At 47.3% G+C, this 26,897-nt stretch overlaps 5 protein-coding genes across 5 annotated transcripts; 1 reads left to right on the top strand and 4 right to left on the bottom strand.

Annotated features, from left to right (window-relative positions):
* Positions 1 to 17: 17 nt before the first annotated feature.
* On the bottom strand, positions 18 to 2,439 carry CNBA3550 (hypothetical protein; the record flags this gene model as incomplete). Its single annotated transcript, XM_772793.1, has 5 exons — positions 18 to 1,952; positions 2,007 to 2,048; positions 2,086 to 2,204; positions 2,243 to 2,334; positions 2,399 to 2,439. The coding sequence occupies 5 exons, from the start codon at positions 2,437 to 2,439 to the stop codon at positions 18 to 20; spliced, it is 2,229 nt and encodes a 742-aa protein (XP_777886.1).
* A 262-nt stretch (positions 2,440 to 2,701) lies between these two features.
* CNBA3540 (hypothetical protein) lies at positions 2,702 to 6,632 on the bottom strand (the record flags this gene model as incomplete). The annotated part of the gene is made up of 6 exons (XM_772792.1): positions 2,702 to 2,909; positions 2,962 to 3,791; positions 3,845 to 5,452; positions 5,512 to 6,216; positions 6,278 to 6,459; positions 6,554 to 6,632. 6 exons carry the CDS (start codon positions 6,630 to 6,632, stop codon positions 2,702 to 2,704), a joined length of 3,612 nt encoding a protein of 1,203 aa, XP_777885.1.
* A 202-nt stretch (positions 6,633 to 6,834) lies between these two features.
* Positions 6,835 to 7,821, bottom strand: CNBA3530 (hypothetical protein; the record flags this gene model as incomplete). The annotated part of the gene is made up of 7 exons (XM_772791.1): positions 6,835 to 6,901; positions 6,971 to 7,065; positions 7,125 to 7,221; positions 7,274 to 7,369; positions 7,429 to 7,536; positions 7,590 to 7,774; positions 7,819 to 7,821. The coding sequence occupies 7 exons, from the start codon at positions 7,819 to 7,821 to the stop codon at positions 6,835 to 6,837; spliced, it is 651 nt and encodes a 216-aa protein (XP_777884.1).
* Positions 7,822 to 8,063: 242 nt separating this feature from the next.
* On the top strand, positions 8,064 to 9,751 carry CNBA3520 (hypothetical protein; the record flags this gene model as incomplete). Its single annotated transcript, XM_772790.1, has 11 exons — positions 8,064 to 8,104; positions 8,151 to 8,236; positions 8,286 to 8,345; positions 8,443 to 8,760; positions 8,808 to 8,873; positions 8,934 to 9,040; positions 9,094 to 9,179; positions 9,223 to 9,277; positions 9,330 to 9,429; positions 9,489 to 9,622; positions 9,680 to 9,751. The coding sequence occupies 11 exons, from the start codon at positions 8,064 to 8,066 to the stop codon at positions 9,749 to 9,751; spliced, it is 1,125 nt and encodes a 374-aa protein (XP_777883.1).
* A 75-nt stretch (positions 9,752 to 9,826) lies between these two features.
* CNBA3510 (hypothetical protein) lies at positions 9,827 to 15,030 on the bottom strand (the record flags this gene model as incomplete). Its single annotated transcript, XM_772789.1, has 25 exons — positions 9,827 to 9,977; positions 10,021 to 10,110; positions 10,160 to 10,343; positions 10,391 to 10,416; positions 10,469 to 10,611; positions 10,664 to 10,897; positions 10,952 to 10,995; positions 11,046 to 11,160; positions 11,211 to 11,356; positions 11,411 to 11,423; positions 11,476 to 11,549; positions 11,597 to 11,711; positions 11,772 to 11,855; positions 11,903 to 12,151; positions 12,207 to 12,428; positions 12,483 to 12,612; positions 12,662 to 12,988; positions 13,040 to 13,103; positions 13,150 to 13,325; positions 13,370 to 13,660; positions 13,716 to 13,927; positions 13,969 to 14,078; positions 14,128 to 14,169; positions 14,222 to 14,751; positions 14,816 to 15,030. The coding sequence occupies 25 exons, from the start codon at positions 15,028 to 15,030 to the stop codon at positions 9,827 to 9,829; spliced, it is 3,987 nt and encodes a 1,328-aa protein (XP_777882.1).
* Between the last annotated feature and the right edge of the window lie 11,867 nt (positions 15,031 to 26,897).

The following is a 26,897-nucleotide window of genomic DNA, read 5'->3' as shown; positions in this document are numbered from 1 at the left end:
CAAAAGAGTATGATCCGCTATACAGAACGCCACCCAGAGCTTTCATCGTCGTGAGCATTATCATCTACCTTCCGCATTTCCTTCTCGTCTATCGCGCTCTCTGATCGCCATAGATGATCTGCACCTGCATGTATTCTTTGCGCCAGCGTGGGCGCAGTCCTCAAAGGGTGCCGGTTTCTATAATTATTACCAATCTTGTACAGTCCACCAGGCGATTGCCTTGAAGGCAGGGACCTGTTAGGTGGCGATCTAAACTCATTTGACGGGCTCAAACTTTTATCCATAGATGGCGAAGCTCGTGGCGAAGAAGAAGGGGTCGAGTCTCCACGATAACTTCGGCTAACCGATCGTGTAGACCCGGAAAGGAGAAGCGGCCGAGGAAGATTTACAGGCTCGTCTTCTGATTGTTTAGGTGAACTTGTCGGAGAGAAATGTTTGGAAAGGCTAGCGAAACGTTCCTGGATAGCAGATACTGAAGAGGTAACGCTATCGCTCCGCCGACGGTCCGTTACAGGAGAACGGCCAGAGCTACTGTCTAGCGTTGACGATAATGGTGCAGGCGCGCTTTTTACCGCAGAAATTGAGGTAGCGGAGATGGAGCTCCATAAGGAGCCGACCGCCTTACCCCAGCTAGAGTTTGTGGCTGCTTGGTCTCGTAGATTCTTCACCGAAACGGGTTTTCTAGGTGGCAATGGTATCTGATCAGGATCAATCCCCCGTTGCAAGGACAGCAGACGAGTTTCTTGTAAATCTGAGGCTTCCTCCAGTACAGCAGGCAGATCTCCCGCTCTTTCCAATGGGTATGAGCGTAATAATGTGAGAACGCGAACCATGGCGTCGCTAGAGTCCTCATCCTCCTCTACAGCATTATCCCACATCCCATGAGATACCTTTAGATGATTTGGATAAACAATTTCGTCTTTGAGTAGTGAAACCATAGCAACTCCTATGTCCATTATCAAGTCAACCTTGGGTTGTTCTTCAGGACTCGATAACCTTGCAGAAACGATGATATCGAAGAGCAGAGGGATTCGTGTCGGGGGTACGTCCAGTGTGAAGAAGGACGAAAGCCATCGCTGAGCGTACAGGACAGGCTCTACATTTCTATCTCGTAGGATTTTTGATAGAGCTGGATTCACCCAATGGAGGCGCCTCTCAAACCGATCCAGAGCGCTATCCATGCCTTCATCTGATAACAGCTCACTGGTGTCGCCAGCGAGGGCAGAAAGCGCCCAAAAGGTTTGCTCTTCGACATAATCCAGATCGGACTTTGTTCCTCCCGCGTATATCAAATACAGGGCAGCTCCGATGTCAACAAACGACGAACGATACCGCCACTGAGGATTTGATTGGCAGAATACGTATAGCAGCCGGATTAGAGCCTCGCGATTGCTGTCTGGGTGTAAAAGAGCACCTTTTACAGGCGCCGCCGGACTGTCTATGGTGGATTGTAAAGGTCTGGGGGAAAGAAGGGTGATCGATGATGGTGCCTGTTCGTCGATCATAGGTTGCGGGGCTGACTGGATGAGTTTCGGTGACCGGGTAATGCCTGATGGAGAAGGCATAGGTGTGGGGTCAAATGACAGAGTTATTTGGGGGGATAATACTGTGGACTCGACTGAGGACACAGGTGACTGGACAGTAATGTTATTGAGGGGTCCTTTCTGAACAGAAGTTGCGTGTCTAGCAGCTGATAAGACTTCCAGACGCTCGAAGACGGCCCTCCTATTTAAAATGGGTTCTTCAAATTCTTCTTCCGAGTCGCTAAAACTTTCTTCTATTTCCTGTTCTTTGTTGGATCCTTCGCTCCTCCGTATGACTTTGCTGTTCACAGGGCGTAATGGCGAAGAAGGACGATAAGAAACAGGACGGTGCCAGAAAGGAGATTTCAGATTTTTGATGTCTCCCGATATCCCATTCAAGATATTATCCGTGCCCGAGCTCGATGAATTCTGCGCTCACATTGTCAGTTAACAATGGCAGCACAAACAAATCTATCCACTCACAGGCTGGGCTTCCAACTCTCTCATGAATGTCTGCATCAGGTTCTTACATGATTAGCTAGAGCATTGGTTAGGGACCTACGTAGTAGCGACGCCTTTGGGCCCTCATTGTTCCTTTCCATTGGTGTTTATCGAGGGGCAGAAGTTCAAGCAGCAAAGAGTATGCTAAAGGGCGGAGGTGCGGCGGATGACTTGGAATGCCTGCCAGTCAGCTGCTGCGCGCAGGATGTGTGGCTCACCTGTGGCACAAAGTTTCCTGAGAAGCTCTATATCTACGCTTTTCTCTAAGGCAGTCTCGGAGCCGTCCAGAAGGGTCTGGAAGGCTATCATTCTGGTCCGCGGAAATGTGAGTACCAGTTAGTTTAGTGTTATATCAAGATGGGGGATGGATATACCTGGTATCGGGAGAAGAGGGGTCATTGTTACTAGCGAACATGGTCGTCGTAATGGGGGCCGGGAGCCGCACGAGCGCTCCAATAGGACTGTTGAAAAGTGACGAGACTGTTGAAAAATGAAGAAACGAAGATCTCCCTTATGGCAGTTCGCCTTACCTGCGTGCCGCTGGCCACCTCCACACCTACACAACCGCGCGACGATGTGTATTCAGTTTACGTAACACTGAACTGGGCTTTATGCAATACAATACATATATCACTGGACCAAGATGAATAAATGATCTACGGGTATCAAAAACTTCTTCATGCTTGCTCATTGAGTTTGGCGAGAGCCTTCTCAAGTTTTTGTTTGGGGGTAACTCGGGGAGTACCATCAACTTCGATCTTGTCTCCCAAAGCACTGACGTCGTCATCAGAGAGTGAAAGAGATCGAGTGAGTAGGGCAACAGCGTCGTAGGCATTGGGGAAGTCGATTGCTTCGTCATCCAAAGTAGGCATACGAGCTTCCAAACTACGGCACAGAGATGTCAAAACTGACACATGAAGGGAATAAATGCACTTACGCCTGCTTAAGAACTTCAGAAGAAACAGCCTGCTGTTCCAAAGAAACCTTCCAACCCTTTGCAACCACCTCGGCATCCTTGAGTTTCGAAATCCTAAATAAGTCATCCAACAGCCTGGCGGCCAATAAGGGTCGACGTGATTCGGGTAAAGAGCTAAAGTACTCTGCCACATCTGCCGGGTTTCTTGAGCCTCCCTGGTCTTTGTCACCCCATAACTCCTTCATGTCAAGGTCAATCTTTGATTTGATATCGCCTTCGGACAACTCAGGACCGGCAGCTTCCTCCTCAGACCGAGCCTCCTCTCCTTCCTCCCTAGCGTCATCCTCGGATGCCAAAGGCTTTGTTCGAGGTGCAAGGTTGAGCTTCTTTCTCTGGGGGGCCTCCCCTTCGTCGGTACTAGTACGCCTTTCGGCGGGAGACTCTGACTCCTGGGCCTCGTGGAGAGCGCTAAACATGTTAGCTGAGGAGGGGCGGGATGTCGGTGAAGGAGCATTGCTAGCCGTGGCGGCTTTGCCCTTGCGGTTCGCGAAAACGCTTGAAGGACCGAATGACGGCGTGACACTGCTTGAACTGATGTTTCGACCAATATTTGAAAAGTCGGTGGGGCGGCTGATAGACCGGGGATTAGATGAGACGGATTGCCATTCTCCGGGTTGGGTACCGTCGCGCCTATTTCCGGAACGAGAACCACCTCGAGAGAGAGATTCTCGAGCAGCAGCGGCGGCGGCGGTTTTCTCCTTTGCGTTCTGTTCGTGAATCTCTGCAATAGTCATCACGCCGCTCTGGTTCTTTCGAGATTTCCATCCCTCCCTCCTAAGATCGTTAAGATCCTGATTTTGATGTTAGCATCGATCTGAACAACTGATAAATTGCAAATACTGACCATAATCATGAATTTAATACGGGATGGAAGCGACTCAATCTTCATCATCTGATTAAGCACGTCAAAGGCCTTGTTGAGATTCTCACGGGCCGCTCGATCATATGCGGCACCGACGGTCGCGAGAAGCTTGCAAGCAGACTCGATGTCCTCCTCGTCGGGATCATTGACATTGCTGAGAAGTTTCAATAGACATTGGCTGATGACTCGATTGGCAACAATCTCTCTCTTGAAGAGTTCACCAATCAGTTGAATTAAACCGAGACCTCGTCGCTTAGCTTTCTGAGCCGCGTAGTACTCATCGCTCATTAAGTCAGCCTCCTTCTCCTCACCACCATCCTCCGCCTTAGCCTTCTCTTGCTTCGCTTCATCCTCATCCTTCTTTGCCGCTGCTGCCACTGCAGTGTCTTCACGAGCCTTCCACCCCGCTTCAAAATCTACCTGGCATCGACCGAGAAGATATCGTCGGAAAAGGGATCGACCAGAAATTACTTGGCCATCGATGGTGTCGGAAACATCGTTACTGATCTCGTCGTGCAACAATCGACAGAGCTTTGCGTACATAGAAGACCAGTGCGCCTCATCGGTAGCTTTTTCAAAGATAAGCTTGATGACGAGCTTGAGAGTTAAACCATCAGTCTCGTTCGCCGATTTGTTCGCCCATTCAAGAATCTGCTTGGAAATAGGATCGAACATTTCCTCAGTAAGCTTGTTGAGCAAAGCCTTGACCTTTCGCTCAATGTAAGCGGGAGTTCCCTCGGAGTCACCACCAAGTCGTTTTCGGGTCCAGGCATTTTCAGAGATGGGAATCGGAGCAGCGGCGGGAGTTGAAGGTTGGGAAGATTGGGGAACACGCTTGGAACCGCGTTGACTTCCTCGGCTCTCGCCACCTCGAGAACTCGAAAGACCCATCGAAGGAAGACCGGATAACGAAGGGAGACCGCCGGGACCACCTTGGCTCGATGAGCGCCCTGGGAGACTGGCACGGTAGCGCTGTTCACTAGTCGAGTTGCGTAGAGAACCAGAACCAGAACCAGAACCAAATTGGCCCATGCTGAAAGAACCCATTGTTGCCCTATTGACACCGCCGATACCAAGACCTGTAGAGCCAGTACGGCTTGAGGGTCCCTGAGAGGATCGGCCCCCGCGGGAACCACGGCTACCGAACCCACTACCGCCGTCTGCCTCGAGGCCAATCTCCTCAAGAGGAGGAAGACTCTCGGGCTTGTCCTTACAGATATTCATGAACTGCATCAAAAACTCGCGGTCGTATCGGAACTTGCGAGGCTCTGCAGACACATTAAGCTGGGGGTTTGGAGACTTCAGTGAACCAGGGTAACTGATGGCGTGGATGTCCTCAATAGGGCGAGCAGAGCTGAGAGCAGAGACAGAAGCACTAGAGGGCTCGCTGACTACAGGAGGAGAAGCAGAAGCGAGGTTGAGGGTGGCTGGAAGAGCGTTTGCGCCGTTGACAACAGACACAGGCTTAGGAGGAAGGCCAGCGCCAAGGGCAGGAGAAGACACTGAGGAAGGAGCGCCGGAGATGACCTCTTCGACAGATCCGTTGACTTCTGTGTTGGTGGGCTCGCCGGCGGAATTTGCCTGTTCAGCCTGCACAGGGATGTGAGTCACACGACGGAAAAAGCATATACCAGACTTCGAATGCTTACCTTTTCAGCAGCGTCCTTGGCCTTCTTCTCTTCCTCTTCCTTGGCCTTCTTTTCGAGTCTCTCCTTCCTCTCATTTTCTTCCTTTTCCTCTTGGGCCCTGATCTTTTCTCTCTTCGCTTCCTCTAGTAGCCTGGCAGCTTTCTCCTCTGGCCTCTCAATCTTGACTGTCACAGGTAATCCAAACACAGGCTTCTTGGGAGTGTCTACCTTGACATTTTTCAATTCAGAATTGGGCGTCGCAGGAGTATGAGGAGTAGAGGCGGGAGATGTAGGTGCAGGGGACACAGTTGTCGACGAAACCTTCAAGGCCTCCTTTTTGAGGTCGAACTCCGTGCCGTCGGGTCTTGAAATTTTGATTGCGGCAGATCGTCGAGGAGTAAAAGTAGCACTGGCACCAGAGAGAGAGAAGTTGGGGGTGGAAGGAGCAGATGTTTGAGATGCGTTTGAAGAAGTTTGCTGGTGACCGTTCAAGGCAGGACCGGAAGGCCGAAGGGGTGTCTGAGGACCGTTAGGCCCACTGCCGCCGGGGAAGGGAGAGTTGTGGATGAAGGATTGCTGCGCGGGCTGGAAAGGAGCTGTTCCAGAGGGCGGGGAGACAGGCCGAGCACTGTAGCCGCCCGGAAACTGGTTTTGAGGGTGGTGCTGGGGAGCCCATTGGGGGGGCATCCCAAAGTTCTGCTGTTGCTCATAAGGGTTGTATCCGGCCTGCAAAAAGGGTAAGGGGTTATAGTCAGGATACGAATGTGGAATGTAGTGTGAAGCTTACGTAGAATCCTGATTGGGGAGGATAGGCCATGATGGGATACTGAGCTGGGGGTTGGTTGGGGACGGGGAAGTGGGCTGGGATGCCTTGCTGGGGAACCGGAGGGCGGGGGATGGGCTGTTGGGGGACGCCGTTCTGCCTGGCGGGGGCGGGCTGGGGGGGCATCGTTTGTTGTGGATGAGTTACTGTGACACCGAGAGATTTGCCCGGTATCTACGTTGACTACCCAACTTTTTTGAGTGACAGGAAAAAAGAAAATATGAACAAAGTCCGCCTTACAATAACAAAAACCATCTTTCAAATTATAATCCTCGCAGCGGCCTTTTCCGCTTTTCTTTCTTCTCCATTTCCGCCGCATAATTCATTGCGTCACCAGTCTTTATCCGCTCCCGGCATTTCTTGTTAGTTCAAGCGACCGACACTGTACGACATATATACAAGGACCACATATTCGACTATATCATCGCAGGTCTCCATCCACCAGAGTCCTAAACCTGCAAGTGCATCGGCACAACCATACAAGTAAGATATACATGTCATAATTTGCGTCTCTCAGTCTATTACTGTACTTGTACCTCTTCACCAAGCTTCCTCAGTCCATTCTCGCTCTGAGTGTCCGAGTAATTACTTTGTCATGTGTTCTACAGCATAGCGAAATCAGCGAAAAGTACATCTGATATAAAGTCCTGACCATACATGATGTTGACGACAGCACCCCAACCACTCAACGCATCTCGATCCACCGCACTAAGAAGAGTCTGTGAGATTGTCTCAAACAAATCTTCTGGTTCCTATTGAAGCGTTTTCATCAGGAGTGTCCAATGCAACCAAAGGTATAAGAGCAACATACAAGGTCGGGTTCCCAAAGACCTTCAGCGATACCGTACAACTTATCGGCAGCCGTGCCAGCAACAGCGAAGTCCTTCGGTGTAGTTATGCAACCAATGCTATCAATCCATATAAGTTATATCGACTTTTGTAAAGTGTTCAAGAACGTACGTGTCCATTGTGGAGATGTAAGGTCTAGGATGAGGTTCAAGAGAGGTGGGAGTGGGGAGACCAGCGACAACAGGTTCTAGGAAGAAAGGCCCAAACCTTATGATCACCATGTCAGGATTTGATGTGTTAAGAATGTCAGTCAGGGATGCACTCACCTCTTCTCATATAGTGTGCTTGAAAGAAGGTGGGTAAATGTTTTTGGTGTGATCTCGCGCTCTTCCTTCATTCGATACATGTTCACCCGGAATCGCAAATGTTCTCGTCTGTTCCAGGTTTAAGCATTTGTCCTGATCACTGGTTACTTGATAGCACCTACAAGGTGTATACGTCTGTAGCAAGCCCCGGCAGTCCACAGTAGAGTTTATCGTTGATGGGGAAGACCTTGTCAAAGTTGGCAGCGATACCGACTTGCTGATTTCCTAGCCGTAAGTCGGACGCAATAGCAACACAATCTTTGCCGATCATGGCGACGACTGAGCCGCCGTTGAGCTCCATCACAGACTGCGGGTGGTGAGCGTTGCTGATTACAGCGCGGAAGGACATACCATGGTAGATAATTGATATGGAGATGGTTGGGCAGGAAGATGATAGGTATGTGAGTATATGTATGTATGTGCGGTGGACTGGGCCACTTGAGGATACGCTCGCGCGGCCTGGTGTAGAACGACGCCACGTGGCTGCGCTTACGGCGTTATCCGGCGTGGCAGTAGGGCACGCGTCGCGTCTTTAAATGGGTCGGTATGTATGGCCGCACGCGACTACCTTCGTGGTGCAGCATAACAGTCCCCGTATGCCACGGCCACCCACCCCCCTGTCCGCGCTCCCCCTCCAGTAAGTGCCGCCCGCCCTTTCGCACCCCACTCATCCGTTCCCTCAGACGCAACTTGAGAACAGCCTTAACCAGTGCCGGCTACACGACCATTGAAGACATCGCTACGATATCTCCAGACGACTTGTCCACAGGTACAACACCCTATTAACAGCATGGGATCAATCCTGACTTTATTTTTAGAGCTTGGAATAGATGTCTTGCAGGCCGAGGATGCGATACAACAGACGAGGCAGTGGCTATGTATGTCGCACGACCTGTTCGAGTAGAGACATCTAATTCTCGCTAGCAAATGCCCCACCTGACGGACCGCCGTCCGTCCTCCCTCAACATTTTCAAGCGCATGTACAGTCAACAACAGCTGCAGATCTCTTATCAACATCAGATTTACCTCATTTTTCGACGTTCTCCTCCTCCTTGGACGCTCTCATCGGCCACCTTTGCAGCTCGACAGACGCACTTCCAACGAGGGGAGAAGAATCCAACCAAAGGGGATCCATAGTTCCTGGTATGTCAATCGAGATATCAGGGCCGCCTGGGGGTGGTAAGAGCTCCCTTGCTCTTGCCATTGCAATGAGTGCTCGGCTTTCTCCTGGTAATCTTACAAATTCTGTTCGTGCGGACGATCAAAGTGAAAAGGGAGAAGTGCTACTCATAGGTATGCAGTTCCATTATTACTCGTGCACGTTTGACCGGCTTGGCTAGACACCGAAGGATCCATGACATCAGAACGTTTATTCAAGGCTGCACAGCGCATACATGGGAACACCGGTCAGCTTCAGGCATCAACGCGCAACGCAAGTATCAAGATGCTGATATCTTGAATTTCAGACACAAAGTCTTTCCTTAAAGGTTTCTATCTTGTACGGATCTTTTCACAAGCTCAAATGATCGCCTTTATATATACTCTGAGTGACTGGCTAGAATCCCATCCCAAAGTATAGGTGTCCTTTCAATTACTTCTTCGTTCACTCACCCTGCGAATCATTAGGTCAACCTGGTTGTCATCGATACATTGAGTTTCCATTTTCGCCAACCGGGTCTTGACTTAGCTGCGAGACGGAAAATCATGGATTTGTATGTCTGGATGTGACAACGTATCCCAACATTATATTGACAGATGGATCAGATGTAAACAAACCATCAACCATGCGACAGCTCTTCGTCGATGCGCTGTAGGACTGAAACCGCCATTGTTATATAGTTTCAGGATTAACAACTTTTTAGGTGATAGTTTGTAACCAACTTGCTACCAAACTCTTCACTGCCGAAAACAAACCAGCCAGTTTTGGAACGAGTGATCGTGCAGTGTTAATGCCCCAACTCGGTAAGTCCCTATTATTTCTGAATCTTAACAGCTATCAGTAAACCACGATGTTTTTTTAGGTGACTGGTGGACTACCAACAAAACGCTGCGTCTTGTTGTATTCAGAGGCGGCAGCGGTGATGAGTTTAGATATGTTTACGCATCAATGTCAGGATCAAGTAAAAATATTCCGTGGGCGGCATTCGATATCAGCGTAAGTTGCCCATGGGTGTTATTCCCCACCCCGGACTTGCGCTTATCAATTCTCCAGAAGGACGGTTTGCCTTGCGACGTACCAGAATTAATATTTCAATCATGCTCCCAAGCCTCCCTACCGTCTTGATAGAGGAATGAACAGTCTTTGTACTGGTCCAACCTTGTGACGATATACATCATGGAATAATGCCTACTTATTCATCTAATATCCTGAAGGTCTCGCCACGCTGGTGTCATATGCCCTGATAAGTCGTGCTTGATCTTGGTTATTGGTCTCGGTCTGTGAAAAGGCAAATCCTCTCTGTCGTCGCATACGCTGGGTGGCGCGCACCTTTTTGATAGCCTTTTGAAATCTATATTTTTGTCAGCAGAGATTACAAGGCTGATGATGCTTACTGTTCTTGCCGAGGTCGGTAGTCTGAGAGGCTGAACTTTTGAATTTCCTGCACGATATGATAGGACGCAGGGTGGTATGTGCGTCGATAGCTATATATCAATCAGTTTCTCATCCGAAAAATGTCGAATTTCAACTCACTATTTCCAAACATAGTCACGGAGAAGACAAATGATGGGGAAAAGTAATAAAACAAAATAGAAGACAGGATCGGCCCAGAGACGGGGTACAATGCCAGTATACTCTAGTGAGAAGTTCAGAAGAGGGGCGATGATAGCATACAGCGGCAAAGCAATCATGGTAAAAATGAAAGATCCGGGAATCGCTATCGTATCTGTTAGCAAATGGCTGGCAGCCTTCATACGAACGTACCGGCCAAAGTGTATTTGGTCCAAACACTGACACAGTTACAATCAGCGATCTCAAACTTATTCACGTGGATGGACATACTCTGAAATCAGGGCCGCTTTGCCCAAGACAGTTAGCAACACCGCCAGATACAGGGTGGTGCCCCAAACCCATAAGCCAGAATTTTTCCCATCTGTGGCAAGTAAATCGTTGTAGAAAACCAGGACAGAGAACGCAAAGAGAAGCTAATGTGCAGTATAAGATAATGCTCAAAGTTATGTGTAATTCTTTACTTACAACACTGTGGTAAAACGCATTGCCGACCCAATAGAAAAAGCGAATAGGTGTAAAGAAGTAATTTTGCTGGCCAAGATGATAAAGCTGAGGATAGCGATCGAGCATACGAGCGGAAACAAATTGATCAAATATACCAATTACGAGAGGAGGTAAGATGGTGAAGACGACATTGTAATAGGACATAGACCACCCCTCAAAGGCAATCTGACCAGAATAATCGTTGAACCATGAGTACTAATGTGTGGAGGAGGTCAGCGATGAAACCCTTCAAAGGGGACGAATACTCACCCAGAAAAGAGTTAGGGCGAAAGTGATGTTCTTGTAGAAAGAGTCTACGTTTGATTGAAATTAGACATACCATGTTGATTGACGATCTACTCACAGAGGATCAACTTGGTCAACCTTTGGTAACTCCATGAACCATGTACCAATAACAATTTTCGTAGAAATCTGAACTGCGAGATGGCAATATCGGCAGATCGTGCTGCTTGCAAGCCCTGAAGAGATCTTCAGTTTTACCAATAAAAGGTTATGTCAGATCACATACCTCCACACCTGATATGCCAACACCGACGTGGGCCGCCTGAATCATACTGACATCGTTGGCTCCATCACCAATAGCGAGCAAAGGAGCATCTGTACTCCTCTTGACCAGCTTGACGACCAAAGCCTTTTGAAGAGGCGATACACGACCTATGTCACTGGTCAGTCATCGCAAAACACAAAAATTATTGACACAGGACGCACAACAAATGACAGCCTACTCCAACATGATTAGCATGGGGTCGACAGGGCATTTAATCTCGTCTCACCTTGCACATGATTGCCAACTCCAGGAAAACATCAGAGCAGTCTTTCTCCAGCGCGTATGTCAAGCTTTTGCCATCTGCCAGATTATTAGAAACGTTGAACAATGAATTCGCAATTACGTACCAATAATCAGAGCGAGCTCTTCGGTGTCTCCACCTAGTCGTTGGTTTTTGATTGCAAATAAACGTTTATTCAGGAGCTCTGATGTTTCGACCGCAGTCTCAGTATTCACAATGACCTACCAGTAATTTGTCAGAAATTATTTTCGACATCGCATCAATCTCAAATGAGAACTTACAAGATTCATAGATTCGGATATGAGTCGACAGGAAAGGCCGATGTTGATAGCAGTTTCTTGTCTGTCACCAGTCAACACCCAAATCTGAGTGAGTCAGTCCAGGTCTCCTTAGGCAATTTCAGAACACCCACCTTGATCCCTGCCTGTTGTAAGGTGTGAATAGCGTCTGGAACACCGTCTTGCAATTTATCTTCGACAGCCGTCGCCCCCAAGAGTTGCAAGTTTTGCTCAATGACCTCAGCCGCTTTGTCAAGAGCTTCTGCTCGCCCCGACATCTGAGAAGCAGCATTATTGTATAATGCAGACCAGCTCGAGTACTCTTCTTCGGAAATGTCGCGATACGCAAGACAAAGCGTTCGAAGCCCTTCTGTAGCGTAATCCTGCGCCGGTGCATAAGTAAAAAACCCAGCCCTTCCACGATTAAATCAGACTTACTTCAAGGTGTACAAGTGTAGGCTCGGAGAATTCCTGTTTCGGCGCCAGTCTCTCGAAGATCACAGTGTCGGCACCCTTTGTATACAGCTTGATCGTGCCATCAGGTCCACGAACGACAGTTGACATTCTCTTTCGAGAAGAGTTGAATTCGCAGACGTTGAGAATTTCCCACTCTTGAGTTTCGCCATTGACATCAATGAATACAGACTTGGGTTTGCGAGTCTACATTGTAATTAGTTTTGTTTTCTGTGGGATATCTTAGCTAAGTGGACTCACTTGGAAGCGATAGCCAAGCATCTCGGCGCCCGCCACCAAGGCAGCCTCATCTGGACTTGAAGCCTGATACACCATTTTTCCATCATGCTCCTCCGGAATCACGGTGTGGCAAATTGAAAGTAAAGATAGGCTAAAGGAGTTAGCTTCCAGTAAGTGAAGAGCGCATGGATACGGCTCACAATTCTCGTATGACATGTCCTTCCTGACTGTCCTCCTGAGCTCTATGTCTTAGAGAATCAAACGTTTTTTGCCCTTGATCTCTCTTATTGTCGTCCACCGTCTGAGCATACATCGTACCGAAAATGGTACATTCCCTAAACTCCATTTCGTTCCGGGTCAGCGTTCCAGTCTTGTCTGAGAAAATGTATGCGATTTGTCCGAGTTCTTCAACAAGTGACGATGTTCGGCACAAAGCTGGAGTGTCGGTGGGAGCGTAGTACATGTCGAGGTCGGAGTTTATGAGGGATGCTTGTTGGAATTTGACGACTTCCATTGTCATAATGAGGCTGCGGTGAATGATCAGCCAACACTAACTTTTACAGCCAAGGTTCACTGACGAAATGGGAATAAGGTTGTTATACAGAATTATGAACGTCAGGATGTCCTCGATGAACTGTCGAGCTGATACATGTCAGACCAACACGTGACCACTCAACGGAGAGCATACCTTTATTCTTGCTTTCATCACCCAATCGCAAATACCAGGCGTTCTTGTCAAATAGCCACGTCCTGATGCTGCTTCCGATGGTCGAAACAAGTGAGAGGACGATTAAAAGAAGGAAAAGGTAAAGAATCTGCCTATTAACCTGACGCTCAACAGCCGTTCGCTTAACGGGGGCCTCACTGCATAAATATCAGCAACGTCCTAGCCAAATTCTGTTACGTACGTCGCATTTCGCATGAGCTTCGTCTCGTGACCCGCATTGACTATCACACCATACACCCAGCCGGTATTCCTCAACTGGGCACCTCTCAGCAGCATTTGGTTTGGACCAACGGGAATTTTTGTAGGCGCAGATCCAGGATGAGCGGAAGAAAGGTGGAAGGTACCATCATACGTATATAAAGATGAATTTGGAGGTTCGGAAAGGATGTGTCCGCGAAGCAAAGATACGGAGTGAGGATTTGTAAGTGAAGCCGTAGAAGGATGAGCTTGTTTGATTTTCAGATTTGTTTCCCTGTGCCCAATAAATAATCAGTCAAGACAGTTGAATAGTGTGGAGATTTACTGACCCATCGAGATTCGCAGTTTCGACGTAACACAAGCCTTCTGGCTCACTGCTACTTATCAAGACTATGTCCGCAGGAATAAAGCTGTTAGCTTCTAATCGCACAATGTCACCGACTCGTAGTCTACGCCACGGCCTTAATTGAAATTGTTGATCAACTAGCACTTGGGCGAGATTATTGTTCAAGGATCGGTCAGACGCATGACGTTTCTGTGGCTGGTCAGATCGAGTTCACCGGCTAAGCGAACTTCACTAACGAAGTCTTCTTTGATCTCCTTAAAAGCGCTTGCGATAATGACAACTCCAAGAGGAACGATAGTTGTCCAGTGACCTGTCGGAGATACATTGGGAACTTGCTGAATACAAGCTGAAAGTTTTGTCAGATGGGCATATTTTTGTTTCAAAGAGAGTAATACCTGTGAACAGAAAGAACAAATTGGCTGAACGAGAGAACTCGGCTGATCTCATAAGTAATGATCAATATGCGAAAAACTGATATACAAAACTTACACAACAAGAATTTTGGCAGGAATGTGATGGGACCGTACTTGCCGGTAGTAACAGAATTCCTCTCGAATCCCTTCAGTCTATTTTCTTCCGGTTCGTTCAAGGCTATTTCACGAGGCACCCCATCGAACTTGCTTCTCCTTCTTAGCAGCTGGTTTACACCAAACGACCAGTCTACATCCGTCAAGTAGTCATCTCTGAACATCTGCCATCTACTGCGCCGCGGCTGTGTCCATCCGCTTGACGCACCTGGAGCGGTGAACGCATAGGCAGATGGACCTTCATCGTCTCTAAAGGGGTCCTCGGCGGCATAAGCTGTCGAAGAGGAAGCTTGATAGCCTTTGACGTCATTATCGTCCATTGGGCCTGAGAAGCCTGCGGGCATGGCGCCCGCGTTTGCAAGGGGCATACTTGATTCTAAAAGGGAGGGATCGGAACGACCGAGAGGTTGGGAGCTGTGAAGGGCAGAGGACGGATGAGGAGCGAGATATCCAGAATAGCTGTTGGATACAGCGGGTCCATACTCATCATCACTAGGTTGGCATTTTGTGTCACCCGCGCCGTCATATGCGATTATCAATTGCTAGACGAACTCACTCATCAAAGAACGGATCCAAAGCATATGTTGCTTGGTTTACTGAATCCGGAGATGAACCTCTTTGGGAAATTGCGGCAGGTGCACGAGCGGTGCTACTGCCTTGGTGAAAAAAGTCGATATGCCGGCCCTCGTGGAATATGTCGTTCCTTGGTGGGGCTGGAGGGGAATCTGAGCCGAGGAGGTCGTCGAAGGGGTCCTGCTGTTGCGCGGGCATTGTGAAATGGGGGCTGTTGTGGCTAGCTGATATGTTTGACGACCACTACTGTTGGCCACTGTATTGCTAATGACGACTGTAACGGGCTTCCTACCAATGTCAATATTACGCGCGTGTCTGTACCGACTGGGTGGCCGACTAGGTCTTTAGGCGACGCTTCTTCGTTTACCACCGCCGAACATCCATGGCGTGGTGTCGGAGGAGGCGTGCACCAAACGCGAATAGAGAAAGGCACGCGGCTCGAAAAGCGTGGAAAGTAGCATGCAAAATAGGCGCTGCATGCAGGCTGCCCGTTGTTTGGTTCACGCCGTGGCCACTCAACTGGCTGCACGCTGTGCATCCACGCTGGCCATTGGACTGTACACTAACCAAACAAGTCATCGCTGTCAGCAGCGAGAATCCTTTCCCATCGCTAATTTACGTAAATACTTCCCCTCATCCACATTTGTCTTTAACCTTCCACATAAGCATCTTCATCTCCAAGCGCAAACTGCATCTTGTAAGCTTTAATTTCTTACAAAATATGGAATAATGATGGAGCTGACAAGTGGCGATGACTAAGCGTGCGGATCAGTGATCTATCTCAAACCTTCCACCTAGCCTACATGTCTTTTTCAGTAAAAATGCCTCGGAGTAGTAATCCCAGCAGGTGAGGGCTAGTCATGCACACGGGTTCCCAGTTGAGGACTTGACTGAAACGTTTTCTATCCCATTCTAGATCGTCCGACAATCCCTATCGTAGATCGGACAATGTCACTGAAGCAGCATCTATAGGACCAGAAGCGATCTTGGTGAGTGCTTGGAAGATGGATGTAAGCCGTGCCGTTCCCAACAATAGGTTAACTTATGGTCGTAGCCTCTCAAAGCCAGTGTGCGCTGTCGATCTGTATTATGCCCTCAAGGGTCCGCATGATGCAGTAAACGACCTGGCTCAACCATAGCGTAAACTTGGAGTCTCCGACGCCACCAGTCAGCCCTTGTCCTCATTTTCCATCGCCGCCCGCGCTTCCATCTGAACTCCTCCTTTCCGATGATTCTGTCCCTGGTGAAATCTCGATCCGTCGACACTTCCCCATGGTGGCCAGTCCACATCCTTACCCGATGATGCATACCCACCTCCAACAGATCAGGAGGCTTCATAAGGCGGTCTTGAAAGAGGGCCAATGGATATCGATGATGGGCAAGGCTATAATGACTTTCCTGTCATCATGGTGGATGAGTCTCTTCTCAAAACAGGTGTTGAGGGCGATGAAATGCAGGTGGCATGTGTGATCATCTTGGCCATCAGCTTGACAAATGGCCTACCAAAGTTCCGAATCCTAGACGCCCCCTTACTCATGCCAACAACCCAACCCTGTATTGAGGTGAGCACATCTTCCGCACCAGATCAGGGAGTATACCTCTAGTTGCCATCGTCCTTGCTGTCTTCTCAATCTTTGTCATGGTTGTTGTAGGGCTGCCTCAGCAATTCAGCAACATAGTGGAGGCTGTCATACAAATCATTATTGGGCTGGCTATTGCCAACAATCAGCAAACGTTGTACTGGGGGTTACCTGATGACTGCAATCTCTCACCTGACAAGTGTGAAAACATGTATTTCATTCTCAACCTTGCTGTCAAAACTTTCATCATCTTGACTCTCCAAGAATTTCAAGAGTCTTATGGCCAATTGGACATTAACTCTTCCATTGTGGTGCATCCTAAATGCCCTGCCAAGGAATTTCAAAATGTGGTTGTCAATGTAATAGACAAGGATGGATGGGACAAGGTACTGGGCAGTTGCCCTGAGTGTGGCACTACTCTGAGGGAGGACAGAAAGCTGGTCACAGATTTATTTTCCTCATCACACTCCACAAGCTGAGTTGAAGTATCTCCTCTTTCTTGATGATGTAGAACAGCTTGTGGAGGACCAATAAGTCCTGCACTCTCAGCAAAAGCAACATGGTGTGCACATGGAGAGGCCAACATATCTTCAAGATGTGATTTTAAGGAAGATTCTCAGCCATCAGCTGAATGAATCATGCTACCAGATCAATAATCATAGTGTCCAGTGCAAACATGGCTGTCTGGTCCTTACCATCAACATCTCTATTGACTGGGCAGTCCTGCAATCATTCTCCTCGGTCAATGGGCCCTATTAAGCTAGCTGACTTGTCCAACAAATATTGGTTTCAGTATTATCCTCTGCCATCAGCTGAATGGATCATGCTACCAGATCAATAATCATAGTGTCCAGTGCAAACATGGCTGTCTGGTCCTTACCATCAACATCTCTATTGACTGGGCAGACCCTTCAAAGTCCACAATCATTCCCCTCAGTCAATGGACCTTTGTAAGGGCAGAGCCCTCACCACCAATTTGTTCTCATCTATGGTAGGATTTATTCCTATGCATTGGATGATGTTGGTAAGTGTAATTTGATGCCAAGGTGTGGCAGCAGACTTACCTGTGCCTACACTTTTTTCAAAACTAGCCTTTTCCCACAAACACTTCCTATATGAAAATGCCTCCCAAAACCAAACCAGTCTTGGAGGACTCACCTAACAATAAAGATGACCATGCCTGGGAGCCTTCCACAGCCATCCTCCTGGAGCATCTTGTTAATCATACCAACAAACCAAATGCACCTTGGCACTTCTTGCAGAGTTGCTGGGTAAACAACAGAAACAATCAGTGTCCAAAGACTACTACACCCTCAAGGCATTCCCTTGCCCAAGGCATCTGACATCCCTTGTTTCCTGGGTCCCCTCAGTGATGCTGACAAGGTATTGACCCATCTTTGCCATCTACAGCATGTGTTTCACCTTCATGGCCTGCTGACTCCAGTGGACAATGAGGACATGGAGGAGTGACAACAGGGGACAGTCATTGAACTGGCAAATAATTCAGTGGGGTGTGTTGGAATGGCCAGCTGGGTGGAACAAGATGGCCATCATATGGAGAAGGGTCAATTGACAACCTGGGATGACTGGTCAGCTGCATTCAAGGCTAAAGCTATGCTGTCAAACTGGGAACTACATGAGTCTTGGACCCTCTTCCACCTTTACCTTACTGAAATCTCTTCTGAGGCTTGGTGAAAATTTGACAATGTGGTGATTCTCCACTGCAGTCATCTCCACAGCACTATGTCTTACCCCATTGACCACCAGATCATTGATTAGTACTGAGCTGCCTGCCCCAAGTGTCTCTTCCTATGTTTGGTCAGCAATGATGATTTCCAATCCAATGATCTTGACCACTTACACACTGTGATTGGCAACCATGTCGATTGTATCCAGCATGAGGATGCAGCCTGCCACTCCTCAGCACATCCTAATAACAAGATTACCCCCCCCCCCCCCCTTCCTCAAGCTCTTTCAATCACCTGCAGTTACCCCACCCAATCTTGTATTACCATAACACTTCTCATCCCCTGCCCTACTATCTCTCCCCAGAAGGCTGTTACATCTGCGAAGTCTTCTAAAAGGAGAACAGATGTTAAAAGGAGAACAGATGTTAAAAGGAGAACAGATGTTAAAAGGAGAACAGATGTTATGATTGTCACAAGTTGGGGCACCAGCATTCCAAATGCCCTACTCATACATGTGCTCTGGCTCCCAAGATCAACCAACTTGAGACTGAACTAATGGCAGGCGATGCCACCTCAGCCTACCTGACATTAGCCCAAACAGTTCCTCCAGCCAATGATGACACCAGTGATACTATGTATGGCCTTTTTCATCATTTTCTTGCCATCCCAGTTTCTGTCCAAGTTGATGACCCCTTGCCAGCCTGCTCCCCTAAGTTCCTACTTGACATGAGGGCATCCACAACTTTTGTGAACCCAAGGCTGGCAGAAAGGTTGGGCTGGAAGGTGAGGAAAGGGACAGTACAGATGCAGGTGCGATTAGCCAGAGGCATGGTGGGTCCATTGGTAACAGATACAGTTGTCAGGTCATTTTCCTTGGGTGGGCACATGTATAGGGTTAATGGTGTCTCGATGGACTTGCATGGTACCTATGATGGTACCTTAGGATTGAATTTCTTCACTCAGCATGGATTACTCGTGGAATCAAATTCTTTTGATCTTACACTGTGCAGCCCAAAAGGGGAGGATATTCATCAAGCTGGACTGCAAAGACACTTTCTTTCAGACACTTATGAAGGAGGAGGATATCCCCAAGACAGCCATCACTACTCCCCTTGGTCTGCTGGAATGGATGGTAATGCCCCAGGGTATCCAGAATGCACCTGCTGCCCAACAGTGCTGCATTAACAAAGCATTGCAAGGGTTAGCTGGAGAATGTTGTGAGGCATATATGGATGACATCATCATCTGGGGAAAGGATGCCAAGGATCTGCACAACAATATTGTGAGTGTCCTCAATGCTCTTCATTGAAGTTGTCTTCGCTGTTCTCATGAGAAATCCAAGCTTGTAAGGGCAGAGCCCTGACCATCAATTGTTCTCATCCATGGTAGGAATTATTCCTATGCATTGGACTGTCACAAATCAGGTATAGCTCGGAATTACAGGTAGAGTTTCTATGTTGCATGAAGAAGAAAGGAGGAATAAAGCATATATAGACTGTCTATGGAAAAACTTTCTACTGTGCCTTGGAACCCTAACCTCGTTTAATCATACTCACTCTCCACAGTTGGATCACTTTTTCAACACTCCCCCTTGATCCAACTTCTCCATCTTCATCTTCTTCATTCCTAATAAATTACACAGTTTCATAAAGATTTCTATCAGAAGACCCTTTGTCAACAAGTCAGCTAGGTTTCCAGCTGAAGGGACATCATGTTCTAGTGAGATTGTTTTTTTGTCTGTCACCTTTTCTCAGATGAAGTGGTGTCTTATATCGATGTGTTTGGATTTTTCATGGTTTACAGGGTTTTTCGACAGAGCAATTGCCCCAGCATTGTCATTAAGCAATTGGAGTAGGCTTACCCCCCAGACCCAATCCAACATCTTCCAACAGGGGTCACAACCACACTGCCTGCTTGGTTGCATTGGCAGACACCATATATTCTGCTTCTGTGGTGGATAGAGCCATGGTGGTTTGCCTTTTTGATTACCAAGCTACCCTGCCTCCATGTACTTTGAATACATATCCCATAGTGGATTGCCTTGTATCCATATCTCCTCCCCAGTCTGCATCTACATAGCCGAGCGCTACTCTCTAGCTCGAGTTTGCATCAAATGTCAACAAGAGGTCTGAAGTGCCTTGAATGTATCTCAGGCAGTGTTTCGCAGCATGCCAATGTGACTCATTCCATTTGCTAATGAATCTCGATAGCACCCCAGCCACATGGGCAAGGTCAGGTCAGGTCACAGTTGCTGCATACAGAATGGAGCTGGCCAATTTGGGGAAAGGGCACTCTCATGCTAACTCATATTCTTCATCAGTTGCTGTCACTGGTTTGAAGCCAGTTGGGAGGGGTGTCTTGACTGGGTTGCTGTTACGACTCGTCCCCAACAAGGCCTGGCCTTGGAGACGGGATGGAAAGCCATAGTTTAACTAAGCAATGAGATATATGTATGATATACCTCTTGACACTTGTCTGTTGGCGTATGGTATAGGGCAGAGGTATATTTGCTTGGGAAGATCAGGCAAGCTTATATACTAGTGGAGTAAGTTTATGTCAAAGGTGGTGCAAGGTAAGACAAGAGCGAGCACTAGGAGCTCAAGGACCTTTCGCAAAGTAACTTATGAAATATTGATCTTCGAGGGGAAGAAGATCAAGATTGAGGACAGAGCTCCCCTTTATATACTTCTACAGAAATCTATTTATATCCTTCGAGGTCCAGCTGAAGGTCCAGTTCTTCTATCAGAGGTCCAGCTGGAAGTCCAGTTCTTTTCTCAGAGGTCCAGCTGGACCTTCTTATCTGAAACAACCTTGCCTTCCTCCATTACATAACTCCCTCCTATGATCTCTTATCTCTTCTACTTTGTGCAGGCTTGTGACAGTCGCCCCCCCTTCAAAGACGGTCGCTCCATCATGCTGTCTGTGGCTTGTTCTGTTGTGGACTTGTAACTAAAATTTGCTGGATCTACGGAAAAAATTTCTATGAACTGGTCATGAAGAATTTGGCTGTCCTTTGATCTATCTATAATAAAAACTGATTCGAGTTTTGAAAAATTTATGAACTAAGTCTATGAACTAAAAATGTTTTCGCAATGTATGGAATAATTTCTCTGAACCGTTACTATGAACTCGGTTTCCTATAGGTGGTGTGTTGTCTTGTACTGATCAACAATAGTGGTGATCTAATTTCTTGGTGGGTCATTTCATTTTGATATTACAGGCAGATAGCCAGACTTTGTTGCTGATAGTATATTTGGGAAGTGGGACACAATGCTTATCAAACTGTAGTGTTGCACTCTCTTGTGCTTTGGACATTTCGACCTTGAGGTGTTCATGGAGCTTGCTCAAGTCGGTGATGGAGGCTCTGGCAGGTGGGCTGAAAATAGGGACATTGTCATTGGGGGTAAATGATGCCCTGGGATGGTACCCTTTGTTCATGGTAGTGGACAAATGGGGTGTATTGTTGTAAGTGAATTCTGCAACTGGGAGTAGCGGTGCTCATTCCTTTTGCTTATAATTGGTATAAAGACACAGATATTGTTCTAAGACCTGGTTCACTCGTTCGGTTTGTCTGTCTGTTTCTGGGTGAAAAGCTGTGCTGAGTTCTAACTCGATGTGTAGGAGTTGTGTAAATGTTTGCCAAAAGTGGGATGTGAATTCAGATCCACGATCTGGTATGATACTGGTCATCAGAATCCCATGCTTGGAGAAGACATGGGTGACATATAATTGGGTGAGTTCGTCGGCAGTGAGGCAAGTCATTGTGGGGATAAAGAGAGCCATTTTAGTGAGTCAGTCTATGATCACAAGAATGGTGTTGTAGCTGTGTGATGGGGGAAGTTGTTCAATGAGGTCCATCAATACAGATGACCACAGATATGGGGGAATGGGTAGAGACTTGAGTTCGCCATAGGGCTGATGATGTCTTGTCTTAGATCTGCAACAAAGATCACAGGAATCAATGTAGTGATTGAGGAAGCCTTTTAGGCCTGGCCACCAGTAATGGCGCCAGATGAGTTGGATAGTCTTGCATCATCCAGGATGCCCACTAGTGAGTGCATCATGGCATTCTTTCATGACAAGGGTGCACATCTCATTTGTGGCTGGGACATAGAACGATTCACCATATCTGAGGAGTCCTTCATCGTCTTGAGCATATGGGTGTGCTTCAGAGGGATGATTGGCTTTGTCCAAGAATGGTTTTGCTGATTCATCAGTTTCTAGACTGGTTTTCAGCAATGACTTGATGGGCGAAGATATTTCCAACCAATCAAGTCCAGTTGTGGCAGTACCCAAATACTGCCAGGGTGAAGGAGAGTCTGGAAATTCTGAGGACTGGCCGCAGTAGTGAGGCTAGAGCCTTTCTCGAGTGGATGATAATCGTGCCTTCAGGTGAGTGCATCAGGCTTTGTGCCTTGTATGCCTGGTCAGTAGATGATATTGAAGTCAAAGTCAGCTAGGAATTCAGACCATCGCACCTGTCATCGATTGAGTTGCTTGGTAGTCATAAAGTACTCCAGGCTTCTGTGGTCAGTGTAGACACGGATGGTTTCTTTGGCACCTTCGAAGTAATGTCGTCATTGTTTGAATGCCAAAACAGTTGCTAACATTTCTTTGTTGTGAATAGGATAGTTTAACTTGGCAGGCAACATTTTGTGAGAGAAGAAAGCAACTGGTTCGAGTTTCTTGTCGATTTCTGTTGAACTGGTCTTTACTTAGCACCTTCGTACAAACAGTCTCGTAGAACAGTGTACTAGATAGTGATGAGAAAGACCAGAAAGTTACAAAAAGGAATATTAATAATGGTATAGAGTCTGACCGAAAAAAGACCATGTAGTCATCTATCTAATTAAGAAACTAGGCTAACGAACTCCGTCAATTTCATGTGATAAGATACCTGTGATGGCATAGTTGGAGGCATCGGTTTCAAGGATGAGTTGCTTGGTTGGGTCGTAATGATGTAGGAGATCAACAGAGGTGAAGCTCCTTTTGAGTGCTTTGAATGATGTTCATTGAGGTTCTTCCCATACAAAGGGTAAGTCCTTCTTTGTCAAGTCGATAAGAGGTTTGGCAATACTAGAGTAGTTCTTGATGAACCTTTGGTAGAAGTTACAGAACCCAAGGAAGGACTGGGTATCACGGAGATTGTGAGGTGTCAGCCATTCCATGACAGACTTCACTTTCTTGGTGTCCATTGATAGACCTTGATCTCTGACAACGAAACCTAGGAACTCTACTGAGGTTTGATGGAACTCACACTTTGAAGCTTTGGCATATAAATGGGTTTGGTGGAGGCGATCTAGGACTTGTATGACGTGTGACTGGTGAGTCTCCAAGTCTGGGCTGTAGATGAGGATGTCATCGAGGTAGATAATAACAAATATGTCTAGCATGTTGCGGAAATTGTGGTTCATGAGATGTTGGAAGGATGCAGGGGCATCAGTGAGGCCAAACAGCATTACCAAATATTCGAAATGCCCATAGCGAGTACAGAAAGCTGTTTTCCATTCTTTGCCTGCCTTAATGCGAAGTAAATTGTAGGCTCCTCGCAGGTCAATCTTGGTGAATACTTTGGCTGATTTGAGTCGATCTAGGAGCTCGGCGATCAATGGTAGAGGATAGCGATCCTTGATGGTGATCTTGTTGATTCCCCGGTAATTGACACACATCCTAAGCGATCTGTCTTTCTTTTTGACAAAGAGTATGGGTGCTCTGGCTGGTGATTCGGACAGTCGGATAAAACCTTTCTTAAGATTCTCATCAAGGTATTCACGGAGAGCTTCAAGTTCTTTTTCAGAGAGATTGTATATGGGACCAAAAGGTGGGTTCTTTCCTTCTTCGAGAGGGATATGATGGTCAAAGGACCTATGTTCTGGGAGCGTATCAGTGCTTTTCTTGTCGAATACATCTAGATATTGATGGTATTCTTTAGGTACTATTTCAGCATCAGTGTTTTCTTTTGGGGGTTTGTCATTGGTGATGACCATGGCTAAGTTGGCACTCATCATCTGTGATACAGGTGAGTGTATGGAAAGTGTTTCCCAGCTGATGGACGGATTGTGCTCTTGCAACCAGGTTATACCTAAGACGATGGGGTAGGAGCCGATGTCACTTATGAGGAGTCGAAGTAAGGTGTGTCTGAATGGTTTCTTGATGTTAACCAGGATGTTGGCTTCTTCTTCAATTATAGTTCGCTGACCCGCAGTGTTGAATAGGTATAATGGGATTGACTCTTCTATTTTCATGGTTTTGAGGTTAAAGGTCTGGATGAATCTTTTGTCAATGAAGTTTGTAGAGGCACCGGAATCGATTAAAGCTTGATAAACATTGTTGTGAAAGTGAAAGTCGATTGTGAGTTGGTTTTTGTTGTTTTTGTTATTATCTTCAAGAGTTTGGAGATATTTGCAGGAGTTTGTGTTGGCCGGTTTGGTAGTACGCTCTTGTTCCTGGCTACCTTCTTCGACATTGGCAGACAAGAGCATATCTAGTTTTTTGAAGGGAGTGTAATATTGGATTGTTGCGAGGGGACAATTGGGCACTTGGCGACTTGATGGTTTTTGTTGGCACAATAGAGGTAGAGGTTATGTAAAGGAGAGCAAATCCAATTGTATGATCAAGAAAAGAAGTGATGATGCATGATGTATGATGCAGGGATCTTGATATATATATTAGGCAGTACAAGATCTCTGAGCATGCATCGTGCCGAAGAACAATAAGGAATATGGGCAATAATGCTGAAGAACAAAAAGAATAGAAAGGTACAAAGAACAAAAGAGAGAGACAGGCATGCTGGGCTATCGCCGAATAGGGATGCATAATAGGGCGGATACCCTCCACTTCAACACTCCCCCTCATCCAAGCATCCATCAAATTTCCTTTTGAGTGACACCCAGGTGTTTGCGCAGCTGTTGGAAGCGGGTTTGGGGAAGGCTCTTGGTGAGCATATTGGCAACATTGTCAGTATGTAAATGCAGAGCCCTTACCACCACTCGTTCTCACCATATGGTAGGATTTATTCCTATGCATTGGTCAATGTTGGTAGGTGAGATTTGATGCCGAAACACGTCTTTCGGACTTCGCCGAAACGCGGCATCGAGCTCTGTCCGGCCTTATCCTATGCATGATATTTTATTCTCATGCATAGGACCGGCAAATTGCTGCCGAAATGCGGTGGCGGACTTCACCGGATCTCTGTCCCTTTTTTTTGATGGACTTTTGGAGACCTATTTCCGTGACGCTCTCCTACACTGGAGCCCCGGACCGGCTGAACAGGCGTGGAAGATTTCTGTGGCGAATACGTCGATCTCCCAATCGGGCGGCCGTTTCACCACGTGGCTTGACCTCCATGGCAAACACACGGAGACCTGGGATGCATGGCAAGTCTCCCTGAAGTCCCACATTCTCGCCCGCGGCTGGGAGCACAAACTCCGCCACAAATTCATGCAGCTCCATTGTTTGGACACCACTCCCGCAGCGTTCGATGCATTCTTTCACCTTGTTCTTAGTTACCAAGGTATTCTTCGCGACTTTGAGGACCCTCTCAGCGACGTGGATGTCAGCTGCCGGCTATTGGATGGTGTCAATGCCTTGGTTACTCACCGCACCAAAGCTGCCCTCCGCGCACGTGGCAAAATGGTGCTCTCCGCCACGCTGGCCGAACTATATGAGATCATGATGGATGTCATCGATGACGCAATGCTTGAGTCGCGTTTCCTTCAGGTGTCGACATGTGTCATGAGCCTGCACAAAGAAGAAGAGATAAGATATCATAGGAGGGAGTTACGTAATAGGAAGGCAAGATCCGATTCAGATAAAAAGGTCCAGCTGGACCTCCAGCTGGACCTCAAAGGATATAAATAGATTTCTGTAGAAGTATATAAAGGGGAGCTTTGTCCTCGATCTTGATCTTCTTCCCCTCAAAGATCAATATTTCATAAGTTACTTTGCGAAAGGTCCTCGAGCTCCCAGTGCTCACTCTCGTCTTACCTTGCACCACCTTCGACATAAACTTACTCCACTAGTATATAAGCTTGCCTGATCTTCCCAAGCGAATATACCTCTGCCCTATACCATACGCCAACAGACAAGTGTCAAGAGGTATATCATACATATATCTCATTGCTTAGTTAAACTACGGCTTTCTATCTCGTCTCCAAGGCCGGACCTTGTTGGGGACGAGTCGTAACAGTAAATATTGATCTTCCACACTTGTGGTTGGTTGGTATAGACTTCAAGTACCTTTTACCTTTGACACATACGTATACCCTTATACAACTTCATCAACAACCTCAGCCACCTATAACCTCATACCACCACTTTGTATACCATATCCTATATCATGTCAGGTCCATCCACTCGTAGTGGTCGAGCTGTGGAAAAGGTCGAAAAAGGCAAGGAAGTAGAACATACCCTCGATGACGACCACAATCCCGCGGGTTCATTCAACACCAATCCTCAATCCGATCCATTTACCGCCGACAACACATCAAACGACACCCAAACCCAACTCGAGATGATGCGCAACCATATCGCAAGACTTGAGCAACAGAAGGAAGAGTTGATGCATAAGTTGGAAGAGAGCAAAGTCGAACGACAGATGTTTGATAATAGCGAAGATAATGAGGGCGAAAACGAACAAGAATTGGATGAAGAAGACGAAGAACCTAGATCAAGCCGCGACCTGTCAGCGCAAACACCATACCCAGAAGTTAAAAGGGAATACAGCCGACAACGCACCTCAGTACCCTCCAGTAGACCTCAAGAACCGAAGGTATCCCAACCCGAGTACTACCATGGG

The sequence above is a fragment of the Cryptococcus neoformans genome, chromosome 1, assembly GCF_000149385.1.
Source record: "Cryptococcus neoformans var. neoformans B-3501A chromosome 1, whole genome shotgun sequence".
Taxonomy (NCBI): Eukaryota; Fungi; Basidiomycota; class Tremellomycetes; order Tremellales; family Cryptococcaceae; genus Cryptococcus; species Cryptococcus deneoformans.
This window is presented reverse-complemented; position numbering and strand designations above follow the sequence as displayed.